This window comes from Aedes albopictus, chromosome 1 (assembly GCF_035046485.1).
Source record: "Aedes albopictus strain Foshan chromosome 1, AalbF5, whole genome shotgun sequence".
Lineage (NCBI taxonomy): Eukaryota > Metazoa > Arthropoda > Insecta > Diptera > Culicidae > Aedes > Aedes albopictus.
Genome location: NC_085136.1, coordinates 95015394 through 95029966, shown reverse-complemented (window position 1 = coordinate 95029966; position 14573 = coordinate 95015394). Strand labels below are relative to the sequence as shown.

Genomic DNA, 14573 nt, shown 5'->3' with positions numbered 1-14573 from the left:
CCGAACTTTGGACTTGGATATTCTGTTCATTCAAGAAGTGGAAAACGAGCAGTTTTCGCTGCCGGGTTTCAACGTCATCGCCAACGTTGACCACTCTAGAAGAGGAACGGCTATCGCATTGAAAGAACACATCCAGTTTTCACATGTGGAGAAAAGTTTGGATGGCCGTCTCGTAGCTGTGCGTGTACAGAACACTACTCTCTGTTGTGTCTACGCTCCATATGGCTCGGCCTTACGCGCCCAAAGGGAGAGATTTTTCAATAATACGCTGGCGTTCTATCTTCGTCATCCCACCGAGAACGTAGTCCTCGCTGGGGATTTCAACAGCGTGGTGAGACAATGCGATGCGACGGGATATAACATGAGTCCCTCTCTTCAAGCCACCGTTCAGCAGCTACAGCTGCATGATGTGTGGTTGAAACTCCGCTCAAGAGACCCAGGCCACACGTTCATCACCGCCAACTCATCTTCTCGGTTGGATCGTATCTACGTCTCCGGTGGTCTGTGTCAGCAGCTGCGCAACATACACACGCACGCTTGCTCATCCACTGACCACATGGCCGTGACGTCGCGATTGTGCCTTCCCGATCTAGGACCAGCACCAGGGCGCGGATTCTGGTCACCGCGCCCACACCTCCTCACCGAAGAAGCGCTAGAAGATCTTCAGACACGATGGCAATTTTGGACCCGGCAAAGGCGAAATTACCGCAGCTGGATGGACTGGTGGTTGGAACATGGTAAGCCTAAAATCGCCAGTTTTTTCCGCTGGCAATCAAAACAAACTTTTGATGAATTTCATCACGCGCAACAAGCCCTTCACAACCAGCTGCGACGGGCCTACGACGGCTTCTATCAGAACCCCGCAATGATATCCACCATCAACCGGCTCAAGGGAGAAATGCTATCGCTGCAACGAAGATTTACTCAAGCCTTTGTGCACATCAACGCGCCGATCGTGGCGGGAGAGCCGCTCTCTGTCTTCCAGCTGGGGGATCGAAGGCGAAAACGGACGACGATAGTGCGACTAGATGGGGAGCAAGGCGAAGCTATCAACGACTCTCGCGCCATCCAAGACCACGTGCTTCGATACTTCACCGAGTTGTATTCGGAGCCAGAAAGAGATAGAAGACCACCCGATGATTTCCAGTGTGACCGGATAATCCCAGAAAATGATGCCATAAACGACGCCTCTATGGAGGCAATCACCACTGAAGAAATTCTGCAGGCAATCAAAACGAGCGCGTCAAAAAAGTCCCCGGGACCAGATGGGATACCAAAGGAATTCTATCTTCGCGCCTTCAACATCGTCCATCGGGAGCTAAATCTGGTGCTAAATGAGGCTTTGGGATCCAACTTCCCAACAAAGTTCATCGATGGAATCATTGTCCTAGTAAAAAAGCGGGGATCTGGCGACACGGTCGGTTCCTATCGTCCAATCTCCCTTCTCAACTATGATTATAAGTTGCTCTCCCGCGTTTTAAAATCTCGGCTGGAGCGGGTGATGAAGGAACACCGAATACTGAGCAACGCCCAAAAATGCTCAAATGGGAGCAACAATATTTTTCAGGCGACTTTGGCGCTGAAAGATCGGATCGCCCAGCTGACAGCACGAAGGCAGGTAGGGAAACTTGTGAGCTACGATTTCGACCATGCTTTCGATCGGGTAAGGCACTCGTTCCTATACAACAACATGCGGTCCCTCGGGTTCAATCCTCAACTGGTGGAGCTGCTTTCTCGGATCTCGACTCTCTCTTCCTCTCGTCTGTTGATTAACGGGCATCTCACGACGGCGTTCCCCATCCAGCGTTCGGTCCGGCAAGGCGACCCGATCTCGATGCATCTGTTTGTGCTGTATCTACACCCTCTTTTGGCGGCACTGGAGCGAGAATGTGGTGGTGACTTGTTCGTGGCATACGCTGATGATATCAGCGTTATCACCACATCGGCACAGAAAATTCATGCGATGCGTGACTTGTTTGTTCGCTTCGGCCGAGTCTCCGGAGCAGTTTTGAACCTAAGAAAAACTACGTCCATAGATGTCGGTTTTATCAATGGAAATCCGATTCATGTGGACTGGTTAAAAACGGAGACCGAAATTAAGATTTTGGGTGTGAGGTTTGCTAACTCCATTCGGCGCATGATCACGGTTAACTGGGATGCTTTAGTGGGAAAAGTATCGCAACAGATTTGGATGCATTCTTTACGCACCCTGACACTCCATCAAAAGGTGATACTTCTAAATACGTTTATTACCTCAAAGGTCTGGTATCTGTCATCGATACTCCCCCAGTACAATCTGCACACTGCGAAAATAACCGCAACTATGGGATCATTTTTGTGGCGACGACAACCAGCTCGGGTCCCAATGCAGCAACTGGCGAGGCCCAAGGACCAGGGGGGTTTGAAGCTCCAGCTCCTAGCCTTCAAAGGAAAAGCGCTGCTAATTAATCGGCACCTCCAGGAGATCGGTTCCATTCCCTACTACCAATCCTTCCTTCACCAAGCAAATCCTTCCCCTCCTCCAGCAGATCTCCCTTGTTTAAAATTAATCCTGCAAACACACCACCGTTTGCCTCCACAAATCCAACAACATCCGTCCTCCGATCAGATCCACAAATTCTATATCGATCAGACCGATCGACCGAAGGTTGAGCTACATCACCCAACTTTGAACTGGAAGAGAGTCTGGAGAAACATTGGGAGCAGAAGAATGACGTCAGCCCAGCGCAGCAGCTGGTACCTTCTCATCAATGGGAAGCTTGAGCACAGGCAATTGTGGCACACCATACGACGAGTGGATAGCGAGCAGTGTGTGCACTGCCAAACAGCAACGGAAACACTCAAACACAAATTGAGTGAGTGCCGGCGTGTGACTGCCGCATGGTCGCATTTGCAGCGTGTATTATCTACGGTAACCGAAAGCCGCAGAACTCTCACGTACGATGAGTTAATTCATCCAGTCTTAGACGGAATAAGAAATGCACACAAAGTAAACATTCTGAAAATGTTCATAAATTATGTCTCCTTTGTCATGAATTGTGACAATGCTGTAGATGTAAGTGAGTTAGATTTTTATTTGCGAGTTGAACTGTAACTAATTTCAATGTAACTAGTTTTTAGGCGATCAATAACAAATAAACATAATTTTATCAAGTAAAAAAAAAAAGAAGTTACAGGAGAAAATCCTGAAGAAATTATAGGAATAATCACCGAAGGAATTCCAAGGGAAATCCCCGAAAGGCTTCCAGAAGAAATTCTCGAAGGAGTTCTAAAAGGAATCACTGTAGGAATTCCAGAAGGAAACCTCCAAGGAATTCTAGGAGGAACCCTTGAAAGAATTCTATGAGAAATTCCTGGAAGAACTCCATGAGTAATACCAGGAGGAATCTCCGAAGATATTCGAAGAGGAATCACCAAAAGAATTCCTAGAAAAAACTCGAATTTCAGGAGGAGTCCCCGACGGAATATCAGAAGAAATTCCTGAAAGAATTCCAGAAGAAATCCTCGAAAAAACTCGAGGAGAAATCGCCGAAGGAATTCCACAAGGAATCTCCGAAAGAATTCAAGGAGGAACCTTCGAAGGAATTACAGTAGAAATCCCTGCAGGAATCCCAGAGGGAACCCCTGAAGGAATTCTGGGAGGAATCGCCGAATTATTTCCAAGCAGAATAATCGAAGGATTTTCAAAAGGAATCCCCATAGTAAGTTCAGGAGAAATTTCCGAAGGAATTTCAGGAGAAATCCCCAAAGGAACTCTAGGAAGAATCCCCGAAGAACTTCTAGGAGAGATCATCGAAGGAATTCCAGGATGACTCCTGGAGGAATTCTAAGTGGAATCTCTGAAGGAAATCCAGGATGAATCTCCGAAGGAATTCGAAGAGAAATAGTCAACGCATTTCAGGAGGAATTCTTAAAGGAAGTCTAGGAGGAAACTCCGAAACAAAATTTTGGAAGAATCTCCAAGGAAATTCCAAGATAAATCCCCGAAAGAACTCCAGGAGAAAATCCCGAAAGAATTACAGGAGGAATCTCCGAAGATATTTCAGGAGGAATCCTCTAAGGAAGTCCTGGGGAACCCGTGAAGGAAATCCAGCAGGAATCCCCCGAAGAAATTACAGGAGAAATCGCTGCAGGAATTCCAGGGGGAATTCCCGAAGGAATTCTGGTAAGAATGTCCGGAGGTTTTCCAGGCGTAATCTCGAAGGATTTTAAGCAGAATCTTTGGAAGAATTCCTGGAGGAATTCCAGATGGACATCCTGGAGGAATTCTTGCAGAAACTCCATGAAAGATCTCTCAAGAAAATCTGGGAGATATGCGTAATTTTAATCCTTAGGAATTTGTTGAAGGAACTCCTACAAGATTCCCTGAAAGAACTCCTGTAGGAATTCCTGAATGAGCTTCTGGAAGATCTCTGATGTAATTCATGGAAGCATCCGTGAGACCTCCTGGAAAATTCTCAATTTTAATCTACATTCTTAAAGAACCCCAGCAGCGATCCCTGGAAGAACTCCTGGAAGAGTCCCTGAAGAAACTTCTCGAGGAATCCCCTAAGGATATCCTAAAGCAATCTTAGAAGGAACTCTTATATAGGAATCCCTGAGTAAACTTCTGGGGGAATCCCTGAATTCTCCTGCAGGTAACCTTGGATCTTCCTATAATATTCTTTGAAGGAACTCCTGGAGAGATTTGAAGGAAATTCTGTAGGAATCACTGAAGACATTCAGGAGGAATCTCTGAATAAACATCTGCAAGAATCCCTGAATCTCCTGGAGGAATCTCTGAAAGAAGCCCTAGACTGATTTCTCAAGACTTCCTGCAGGAATTCCTGAAGAAACTTCTTACGGAATTCTCGATGGAACTCCAGGAGGTTTTTATGAATCCTCCTGAAACAAGCTCTAAAGGTACTTCTGGAAGGATACCTGAGCGAACTCCTGTTGAAATAAATTTCTGAAGGAATTACTATTGAACACCTGGAGGCATCCCTCTTGAAGCTATTAGTATCCCTTAACGAACTCATGGAGAGATCATCGAAGTAACTTCTGGAGCAATCCTGAAAATAACTCCTGAAAGAACCTCTGAAAAATTTTCATGAGGCATCCCGAAGTAATTCCAAGAGGATTCCCTGAAGGAATTTCAGGAGGAATACTAGAAGGAAGCCTTAATAAAACTCCCGGAGTGATCCCTGAAGGATCTCCTTGGGCGATCCCTACAAAACGTTAGGAGAAATCCCTTGTTGGAATTCTGGAGGAATTTGTGAAGGATGTCCTGGAGGAATCTCTGAGGGTACTCCTGGACTAGTTTCTAAACAAACTTTTGTAGGAATTCCTGAAGGAACTTCAGAAGGAATCCCTGACTAAACTCTCAGACCCTGAGGATCTTCTGGATGCATCTCTGATGTATCTCTAGAAGGCATCCCAGGATCCTCCAGAAAGAATTCCTTATGGAATTCGTAGAGTTTTCCCTGACGGTACTCCTGTTGTCAAGATCTTCCTGAAAGATCTTTTGAAAAAAAAAACAATCCTAGATTCAACACTGAATATTCCCAGATTAATGTATGGAAAAAGTTCTGGGCAGATATTAAAAAAAAATCATAGAATTCGTATTTGAATGCACACTTTGAAATTCCATTTGAATTTCTTCAGAAGTTCTTAATAAATCTTCTACAGAATTGTTTTATGATAGTGACAGTCAAAATTTTATTATAGTAATCGTGAGAATTTTTCATCTTTACTTTATATGAACTTAATTTTGTTCATGCACTGATCACCGGCGCGAAAAATGAAAATCGGCGGCGTGACAAACACTGGCGTATGGCGCGCCGCCGATACCTCGGTCAGCGTCGGCGTGGGACAAAAAGTGCCGGCGGCGGTGGCGTGGCGCGGCGGCGCACAGGTCTACTTCCAGCAACGTCTACCACTTCCATTAGGTGCCCTATCTCAAGATTTAATTTCTTCTACATAAATTGATTTTTTTTACTAATCTTCATTTGCTATACCTTTTTCAATCATAAATCATGAGTTCAATTTCAACTCTATTTACATTTTGTACTGTATCTTCATCAATTAGACGCCGAAAATCATCCCGCTAGAAATTGTTTACATTACATCTCGTCAGCATGGAACATGAATAGCAGGTACAATTGCAACTAGGGTTGCTCTCATACAATACCAGTTATATTCATATTCGAAAACACAAATGGATGGGAACAACCCGGACTGCATTCAACCACCGTCCAGACTTGGACCCGTCAACATCACTGAATTGACCATCAATTCTCCACTTGCCATCCGAAGTCAGTTCAATCCATTCAGTCTGATACCTCACACTCCAGTTAGTGAGTGTGGCGTGGCAAAGCCAGAACCAATATCGGTTCGAATTTTTACTTGCACCAAGTGGCAGCGGCTTGCCTCTGGTTGGTCCGGCTTAGAACAAGGACTACCAACGGATAAAGCTAGCTAGTTTGCTTCCGTGAGTGCTGTTCCCCATGGAGATGTAGGGTGGGCCTATAGCGTTTGCGTGGTGTCTGTCTAGGTCTACCCCGTACCAACCAGTTCATATTCCGGCAATATTTGAATGGGTGAATATTAATCCTCTTTTCGTTTGTTCGATGCGAAGCGAGCGAGTAATGTGTTGTCGGCACACCCGTGTGCAGACTGGACTCATCTGCATTCACATGGATGAATAGGATTCAGGTGGGACAACATCAACTGCACGCTGCCTGGTCTATGTTACTTTTCGTACAGTGGGGATGAAAATTGATGATTGAATTTTGTGGGTGAATTTCTCAAAGGAATGGACTGGGTCAAACTCTTATAAAACCCCAACAAAGCTCTTGGAGGAGTTCAATCAAATTTCGATTATGGTGAACCTCTAAGTTCAGTAGAACTCCTAAAAGGAGTTCAGTAGAACTTCTAAAAGGAGTTCAGTAGAAATTCTAAATGGAGTTCAGTAGAACGCCTAAGAGGAGATCAGTAGGACTCCCAAACAGAGTTCGTTTAGTAGAATTCCTAAGAGGAGTTCTGTAGAACTCCTGGGAGGGGTTCAGCAGAACTCATAAAAGAAGCTTAGTACAACTCCTTTAGAGGAGTTCTATAGAACTCCTGAGAGGAATTTAGTATAACTCCTGAGAGGAGTTCAGTAGAAGTCCCAAGAGGAGTTCAGTAGAACTCCTAAGAGAATTTCAGTAGAACTCCTGAGAAGAGTTCAGTAGGACTCCTAAAAGAAGTTCAGTAGGACTCCTAAAAGAAGTTCAGTAGAACTCCTAAGAGGAGTTCAGTAGAACTCCTAAGAGGAGTTCAGTAGAACTCCCGAGAGGAGCTCAGTAAGACTCCTAAAAGAAGTTTAGTAGAACTCCTAAGAGTAGTTCAGTAGAGCTTCTAAGAGGAGCTCAGTAGAACTCCTACGAGGAGTTCAATAGAACTCCTAAGAGGAGTTCAGAAGAACTCCAAAGAGGAGTTCAATAAAATTCCTTAGAGGAATTCGATAGAATTCCCAAGAGAAGTTCAGTAGAACTCCAAAAAGGAGTTCAGTAGAACCCCTACAAGGAGTTCAGTAGAACTTCTAAAAGTAGTTCAGTAGAACTCCTAAGAGAAGTTCAGTAGAACTCTTTAAAGGAGTTCAGTAGAGAAGTTCAATAGAACTCTTAGGAGGAATTCATGCCAATCAACATAACTTAGTTTTCATCCTGATGTAGAGCAAAGCTCTCTATGTCCTCATGTGGATGATTCGCCATTTTTTCCCCACATTCGTCTCTAACAGGATTAATCTGATGCCATTTTTTTCGTCCTTCCGTACCTATATCCATTTCAGCTGCACGCCCACAGGTCCTGGACGAGGATGAGCTGCTAGTGAACCGGTTGGGCATGGTGGCCGGAGCGGTAGGCAACACTCTGTCGCAAATCTTTTTCGGTACGAACGAACTCCGGTCGGAGGTAACGTTCTGGTGTGCCAATCGGTAAGGTTTCCCTGGTGAATGATTTGGAGTAAAAAGCGGTCGCCCGCTCTAGATAATCTCAACGGCACATCATCGTTTTGTAATTCACAGGGATCACGGCGATTACATGCAAGTGACGATAAACGACCCGGACGTGCACTACAAGCTGGATGTGTCGAAGCCGCTGATGATGCTGACCCACGGTTGGACCGACAACACCAACCGAACCTGGATGAAGGAAACCATAGCGGATTACATCGAAAACGTCGGAGGCAATGCGTGCGCCGTGGATTGGAGCCGGTTGGCGCTGGTCGAGTACAATCTGGCGGCGAAGAATACGCCGAAGGTTGGACGCTACCTGGCCAAGTTCGTGAAGTTCTTGTTGAAGCAGGGCCTGACGATGGACCAGGTGACCCTGGTGGGTCACAGTATGGGAGCGCACATTTCCGGCATTGCTGGGCATGCGCTGGACGGAACGGTACCGATGATCATCGGGTTGGATCCGGCTGGTCCGGCATTCACTAAGCCGTTCCTGCTGCCGGAGAGCAAGCGGCTGGACAAGAGCGATGCGGTGTTCGTGCAGGCCATTCACACCGACAAGGACATCATTGGGACCTCGTTGAACGTGGGACATCAGGATTTCTACACGAATAACGGGGCGAGCCCGCAGCCGGGATGCGAGTTCCCGCTAGTCAATAATGATACTACTAAGTCGTATCGTAAGTATGGGTGGCGGTGTTGAGTCAAATCGTGGATTTTCTAGCGGTGGTGGTTAGAACAGCTGCAACAGGTTTTTTTTTTCAAAACGCTTCGGTTTATCTGATCTGTGGTATGTAATTTGGTGCATCTCTTGCAAAGTACATACACGGATGGAACCGGAGCTTTAATCCAACAGTATGGGTTTTGCAGAGTGGCAAACAAATCACCCGAGAATCGCGATTACATCGGTAGTAAGGTCAGATATAAGGTAGAGGTGAGCCGTTTTAGTCACTAGGCAGACCCGCACAACGATGTACACGTTAGCTAGTGGGGGAATGCAGCTTCGAGTGAATGGGTACATGTAGAAACGGCCAGTTAGGTCGATGCTAACGTCTGCCAAGCAGCACACATGTCACAGAACATTCATGAAAGCACAAGTTTTGTTTTGTCACTGTGACTTAGGCACAATGCTGGAAGTAGTGACATGACTTTTGTGTAACATGGGCTTTGCTTGGGCTAAGTAGCTCGCACCGGAGGAACTTGGACCTTCAGTTTCTCAAGCAGCATTGGTTTAGCATGGGCGAATACAATTATTCAATCCAGGTTCCGGCCGACAAAAGGCCGGCGATTCTGGTGGAGGGACAAGAGCAGGCTTGTGCAGTTTCAGGATGGTTAATGTCGAACGACACTCGCTTTAACCATCACTTCATACGACAAACACAGTCCATCAAAACATAATCGATTCACGCAAAAGCCACTCAAGCCAACCCTCGTTCAATGCAGAGTCAACCACATCCAGCAGCAGCGATCGTCTCTTGTTTTCGAACCACACAAAGAAAAACCGAAGCGAGTTTTAGTTCTACGCCTACTTAACAAATTGACCTTCATCCTGGCCCTTTCAGATGAGAGTCTCCCAGCAGTGAGTGACATAGCTCTGCGTCGGAACGACTGTTAAGAAGCGTTCGGCTGCTCAGGAGATTTGCAGAGAAAGAGCGTTGCGTTCGTCTCGAATGTGTTCGTTAGCAACATAGAGACGGTCAGCTGTAGCGTTGATGGAGGAAGAAGGGCAATGTTGATGTTGCGGCTTTTTTGTGTTATGATGGTGATAATGCACAAAACTGGACAAAAGCAACAATTCAGGACTAGCGAGGAGTGCCTTATGGCCATCACCATGAGGTCGGTCAATCGATGCTTCACCAGTAAAAGGATTCTGTAACCGGTCGCCAAGGCGAATTACATCATCCACCAAATGAGGGTTCAGGAACCGAAGTTTTGATTTTTAGCCTTCCTACGCAGTGAATGATAGCACTAGTTTACAGCATTTTTGAACTCGGTAAGCTGATGATCGTTTTTGGTGTAGAATCATGCCCTGAGTTCGAAAAGGCGAAGGAAAAAAATAACAGTAGAGCGGAAATTTTTTCGACTTTCCATACAAGGTTGATGATTTGAAATCGATTTTTGTTCTATTTTTAAGCAAAGTCGCTCACTTCAAACATTTCATTCTCCGTAATCAATGCTCCGATTGAGCTGAAATTTTTATCGTAACTCGCCTACATATGATATGTCAAATAAACGTCAAGAAAGAATTTTTAAGTTGTTTTTTTCTTATTGAAAAAAATACATTTCTTCAAAAAATTTTGGAAATTTTGCTAAAATTTAAGAAGTTCATCCCTAAAACTCGCCAATATCTTGAATTTCATCAATCTGATGCAAAACCTGTATTCAGATGTTCGAATGGTATTGTATTCAGCTTTTAATTTATGGAAGAAGATTTAAAATTGGTTAAACAAAACGCAATATATTTGAATTTTAGTAAATTACATATTTTGAAAAGTTACAAAACTCGATATTGAGCTAAAACTCAAAAACTATTCTACTTAAAAGTTTTTGAAGGTCGGTTTCGAAATCAGCACTAAATTGTGCTTCAAAAACTTTGGTCGTTGACAGAAGTTCACGACTTTCGTTTTATTTTGTAAACTTGTGTAGTTGATGAACTTTCTTCTCGAAGTTCTCGTGCGGAGCCTGACGAACCAGGGTAATCAGGGTCTGGTCAATTTCGGCTGTAGACAGAGGTCTACAATACATTCCTGCTGGTTCTTGTAGCGGAAACAGATCTCACGAAACCGACGAACGAGAGCGCCGATCCGAAGCGTTTGCTGGAGATGTGAATACCAAATATCATTCTCGACGGCGGGAATAACGATCATCGCTTTCGGCGTTTCATACTTGGCTAGCAAAGGAATATCCCAGCCAACACGAAGTCGTATATGGTGTAGAATATGATGCTTAAGTGGAGGCCATATGCGTACATGCTTCCATTTAACCGCGTGTAAAGTGTACGCATATCGCCTCCACTTTAGCATCTTATTCTACATCATATGCGATCGTGTGTTGACTGGGATGTCCTGTACTCCAAGCCTTGCTGGTCTGTGCCACCAAAGGAAGTGCAATGTGAGCTCGTCGAGGTTCATTCCGTGGGAGATGAGATTGTTCCAAGTTACCCTTTTACGAAACGTGGTTCTAAACCACATCGTGTTGACTGGTGCCACCGACTTCGACATATCCAATCGAACAGTACAGAACCCAGCGAAAGAGATAGTACGGCAAAAATAAGCACACACGCGTTATCTGAAGCGTCATTGGAACCCAGAACTTCCAGGCATTCATGAACGAGGTTAAAGGAAGAATGCTCAAGTGCACAAAATCGACGAATTTATGCTAAATATCCTGTTACTCACTGACGCCAACCGGTGGAACAGATGTGTCCCAGCCGAGTTTGCACCTACATCAACCATTCGCCTGCAAGGCTTGGCTTTGGCATACCCGCCGCCTCTTCCTGTGCCGCTGCCTGCTGTTGGTGTAGTCGATATTTTTGCGAACCGCCAGGTGATCGCTGAGAGTGTGGTTATCGTCTACTCTCCAGTAGTTCAACCTATTAGGGCAGGACTACAAAAATTAATGTCTTTTATCGACTCTGCACCGTTCCGACTAAAGGTTCTCTTGGTACCGACATTAGCCAGGTCGACATCTAGTATGGCCAGTGTCTCTAGCAGGATCTGACCCCGCTGGTTCGTGAAACGGCTTCCCCATTCCACGGCCCAGGCATTGAAGTCACCCGCTATTACCACCGGCATTCGCCCTGTTAGCACGATCGTTATACAGTGGAACAGCTGCGTGAACTGCTCCACCGGATGGCTTGCCATAGAGTGGATCGGAGCTCCCACGGTTGACCTGCGTGTGCAGCATCCTGCTCATGGCTCTTCAATTTTCCTTACTGAAGAACTAACAATGCCACTTCTTGCGAAGGAGTTAGGCTCGCCGTTACAGGCTGGCACCGCTTGATTTTGGATTTTTATTAACACCTACACTACCCGCCATAAACATGGAATCGCATCGCCTAGTATTGCAACACCCCAGTTGCATATTGCAGCACCCCCAGAAAGTTTGGCGTCACCTGAAGACTTCATCACTTTCTGAACTGTATCTTAAAAACCGTATCCCCTACATAGTTTAGACCTTCAGCAAAGTTGATCAGAAGAACTATGGCTATCAAATGGTGGTAAGTTTAGTGCGTAATTCCGCCGCTATGAGGCGCCAGTGTGCATTTACAACGAAGCACTTTGACATGGTTTATCTCTTGATTTTGACCACCTAGAATGTTCTTGTCTTCGGCAAAGTTGATCAGTCGGTCTATGGCTATCAAATGGTGGTAAATATAGTGCCTAATTCCGCCGCTATGTGACGCCCGTGTGCATTTAAAACGAAGTATTTTGACATGGTTTATCTCAAGATTCTGACCACCTAGAATGTTCTTGTCTTTAGCAAAGTTGGTCAGTCGGTCTATGGCTATCAAATGGTGGTAAATATAGTGCGTAATTCCGCCGCTATGTGACGCCCTCCCTTATCGTTACACCTGGAGATCACCACAGCAGACGGAATATCAAATCGACCACGTTCTGATTGACGGACGGCACTTCTCCGACATTATCGACGTCAGGACCTATCGTGGCGCCAACATCGACTCCGACCACTATCTGGTGATGGTCAAACTGCGCCCAAAACTCTCCGTCATCAACAATGTACGGTACCGGCGACCACCTCGGTACAACCTAGAGCGACTGAAGCAACCGGATGTCGCCTCAGCATACGCGCAGAATCTCGAAGCCGCGTTGCCAGACGAGGGCGAGCTCGATGAGGCCCCTCTAGAGGACTGCTGGAGTACAGTGAAAGCAGCCATCAACGACGCAGCCGAGAGCACCATCGGGTACGTGGAATGGAATCGACGGAACGAATGGTTCGACGAAGAGTGCAGAACGGTTTTGGAGGAGAAGAACGCAGCGAGGGTGGTAATGCTGCAGCAAGGGACTCGACAGAACGTGGAACGTTACAAACAGAAGCGGAAACAGCAGACCCGCCTCTTTCGGGAGAAAAAGCGCCGCCTGGAAGAAGCGGAGTGTGAAGAAATGGAACTGCTGTGCCGTTCCCAAGAAACACGGAAGTTCTATCAGAAGCTCAACACATCCCGCAACGGCTTCGTGCCGCGAGCCGAAATATGCAGGGATAAAGACGGAGGCCTCTTGACGGACGGACGTGAGGTGATCGAAAGGTGGAAGCAGCACTTCGATCAGCACCTGAACGGCGTGGAGAACGTAGGCACGGGAGCCCACGGCAACGGAAGGAACGACGACGCCAGTGCAGCGGTGGACGGAAATGAACCAACTCCCACGCTGAGGGAAGTTAAGGATGCCATTCACCAGCTCAAAACCAACAAAGCAGCTGATAAGGATGGTATCGCAGCTGAACTCATCAAGATGGGCCCAGAAAAGTTGGCCACCTGTCTGCATCGGCTGATAGTCAGGATCTAGGAAACCGAACAGCTACCGGAGGAGTGGAAGGAAGGGGTAATCTGCCCCATTCACAAGAAAGGCGACCATTTGGAATGTGAGAACTTCAGGGCGATCACTATTTTGAATGCTGCCTACAAAGTGCTATCCCAGATCATCTTCCGTCGTCTGTCACCTAAAGCAAATGAGTTCGTGGGAAGTTATCAAGCCGGCTTCATCGACGGCCGGTCGACAACGGACCAGATCTTTACCGTACGGCAAATCCTCCAGAAATGCCGTGAATACCAGGTCCCAACGCACCACCTGTTCATCGACTTCAAAGCGGCATACGACAGTATCGACGCGCAGAGCTATGCAGAATCATGGACGAAAACGGCTTTCCTGGGAAGCTGACTAGACTGATTAAAGCAACGATGGACGGTGTGCAAAACTGCGTAAGGGTTTCGGGTGAACTATCCAGTTCATTTGTATCTCGCCGGGGACTGCGACAATGTGACGGACTCTCATGTTTACTCTTCAACTTCGCGCTGGAAGGTGTGATGCGACGAGCCGGGCTCAACAGCCGGGGAACGATTTTCACAAAATCCGGTCAATTTGTGTGCTTTGCGGACGACATGGACATTATCGCTAGAACATTTGGAACGGTGGCAGAACTGTACACCCGCCTGAAACGCGAAGCAGCAAAGGTCGGACTGGTGGTGAATGCCTCAAAAACAAAGTACATGCTGGTAGGCGGAACCGAAAACGACCGGATCCGTCTGGGTAGTAATGTTACGATAGACGGGGATACTTTCGAGGTGGTGGAGGAATTCGTCTACCTCGGATCCTTACTGACGGCTGACAACAACGTGAGCCGAGAAATTCGAAGGCGCATCATGAGCGGAAGTCGGGCCTACTACGGGCTCCAGAAGAAACTGCGGTCGAAAAAGATTCACCCACGCACCAAATGCACCATGCACAAAACGCTAATAAGACCGGTGATCCTCTACGGGCACGAGACATGGACCATGCTCGAGGAGGACCTGCAAGCACACGAAGTTTTCGAGCGACGCGTGCTAAGAACGATCTTCGGCGGTGTGCAGGAGAACGGTGTGTG

At 46.5% G+C, this 14573-nt stretch overlaps 1 protein-coding gene across 6 annotated transcripts in view; it reads left to right on the top strand.

The window, feature by feature from the left end:
- The window catches only part of LOC109405093 (phospholipase A1), a 154216-nt gene that overhangs the window by 122171 nt on the left and 17472 nt on the right, over window positions 1–14573 (top strand). For all 6 annotated transcript variants that reach the window (XM_029855356.2, XM_029855354.2, XM_029855355.2 and 3 more), the window contains exons 5-6: window positions 7811–7955; window positions 8046–8653. In XM_029855356.2, coding sequence (XP_029711216.2) covers window positions 7811–7955; window positions 8046–8653 — 753 coding nt within the window. The remainder of the gene's footprint in view (window positions 1–7810; window positions 7956–8045; window positions 8654–14573) is intronic.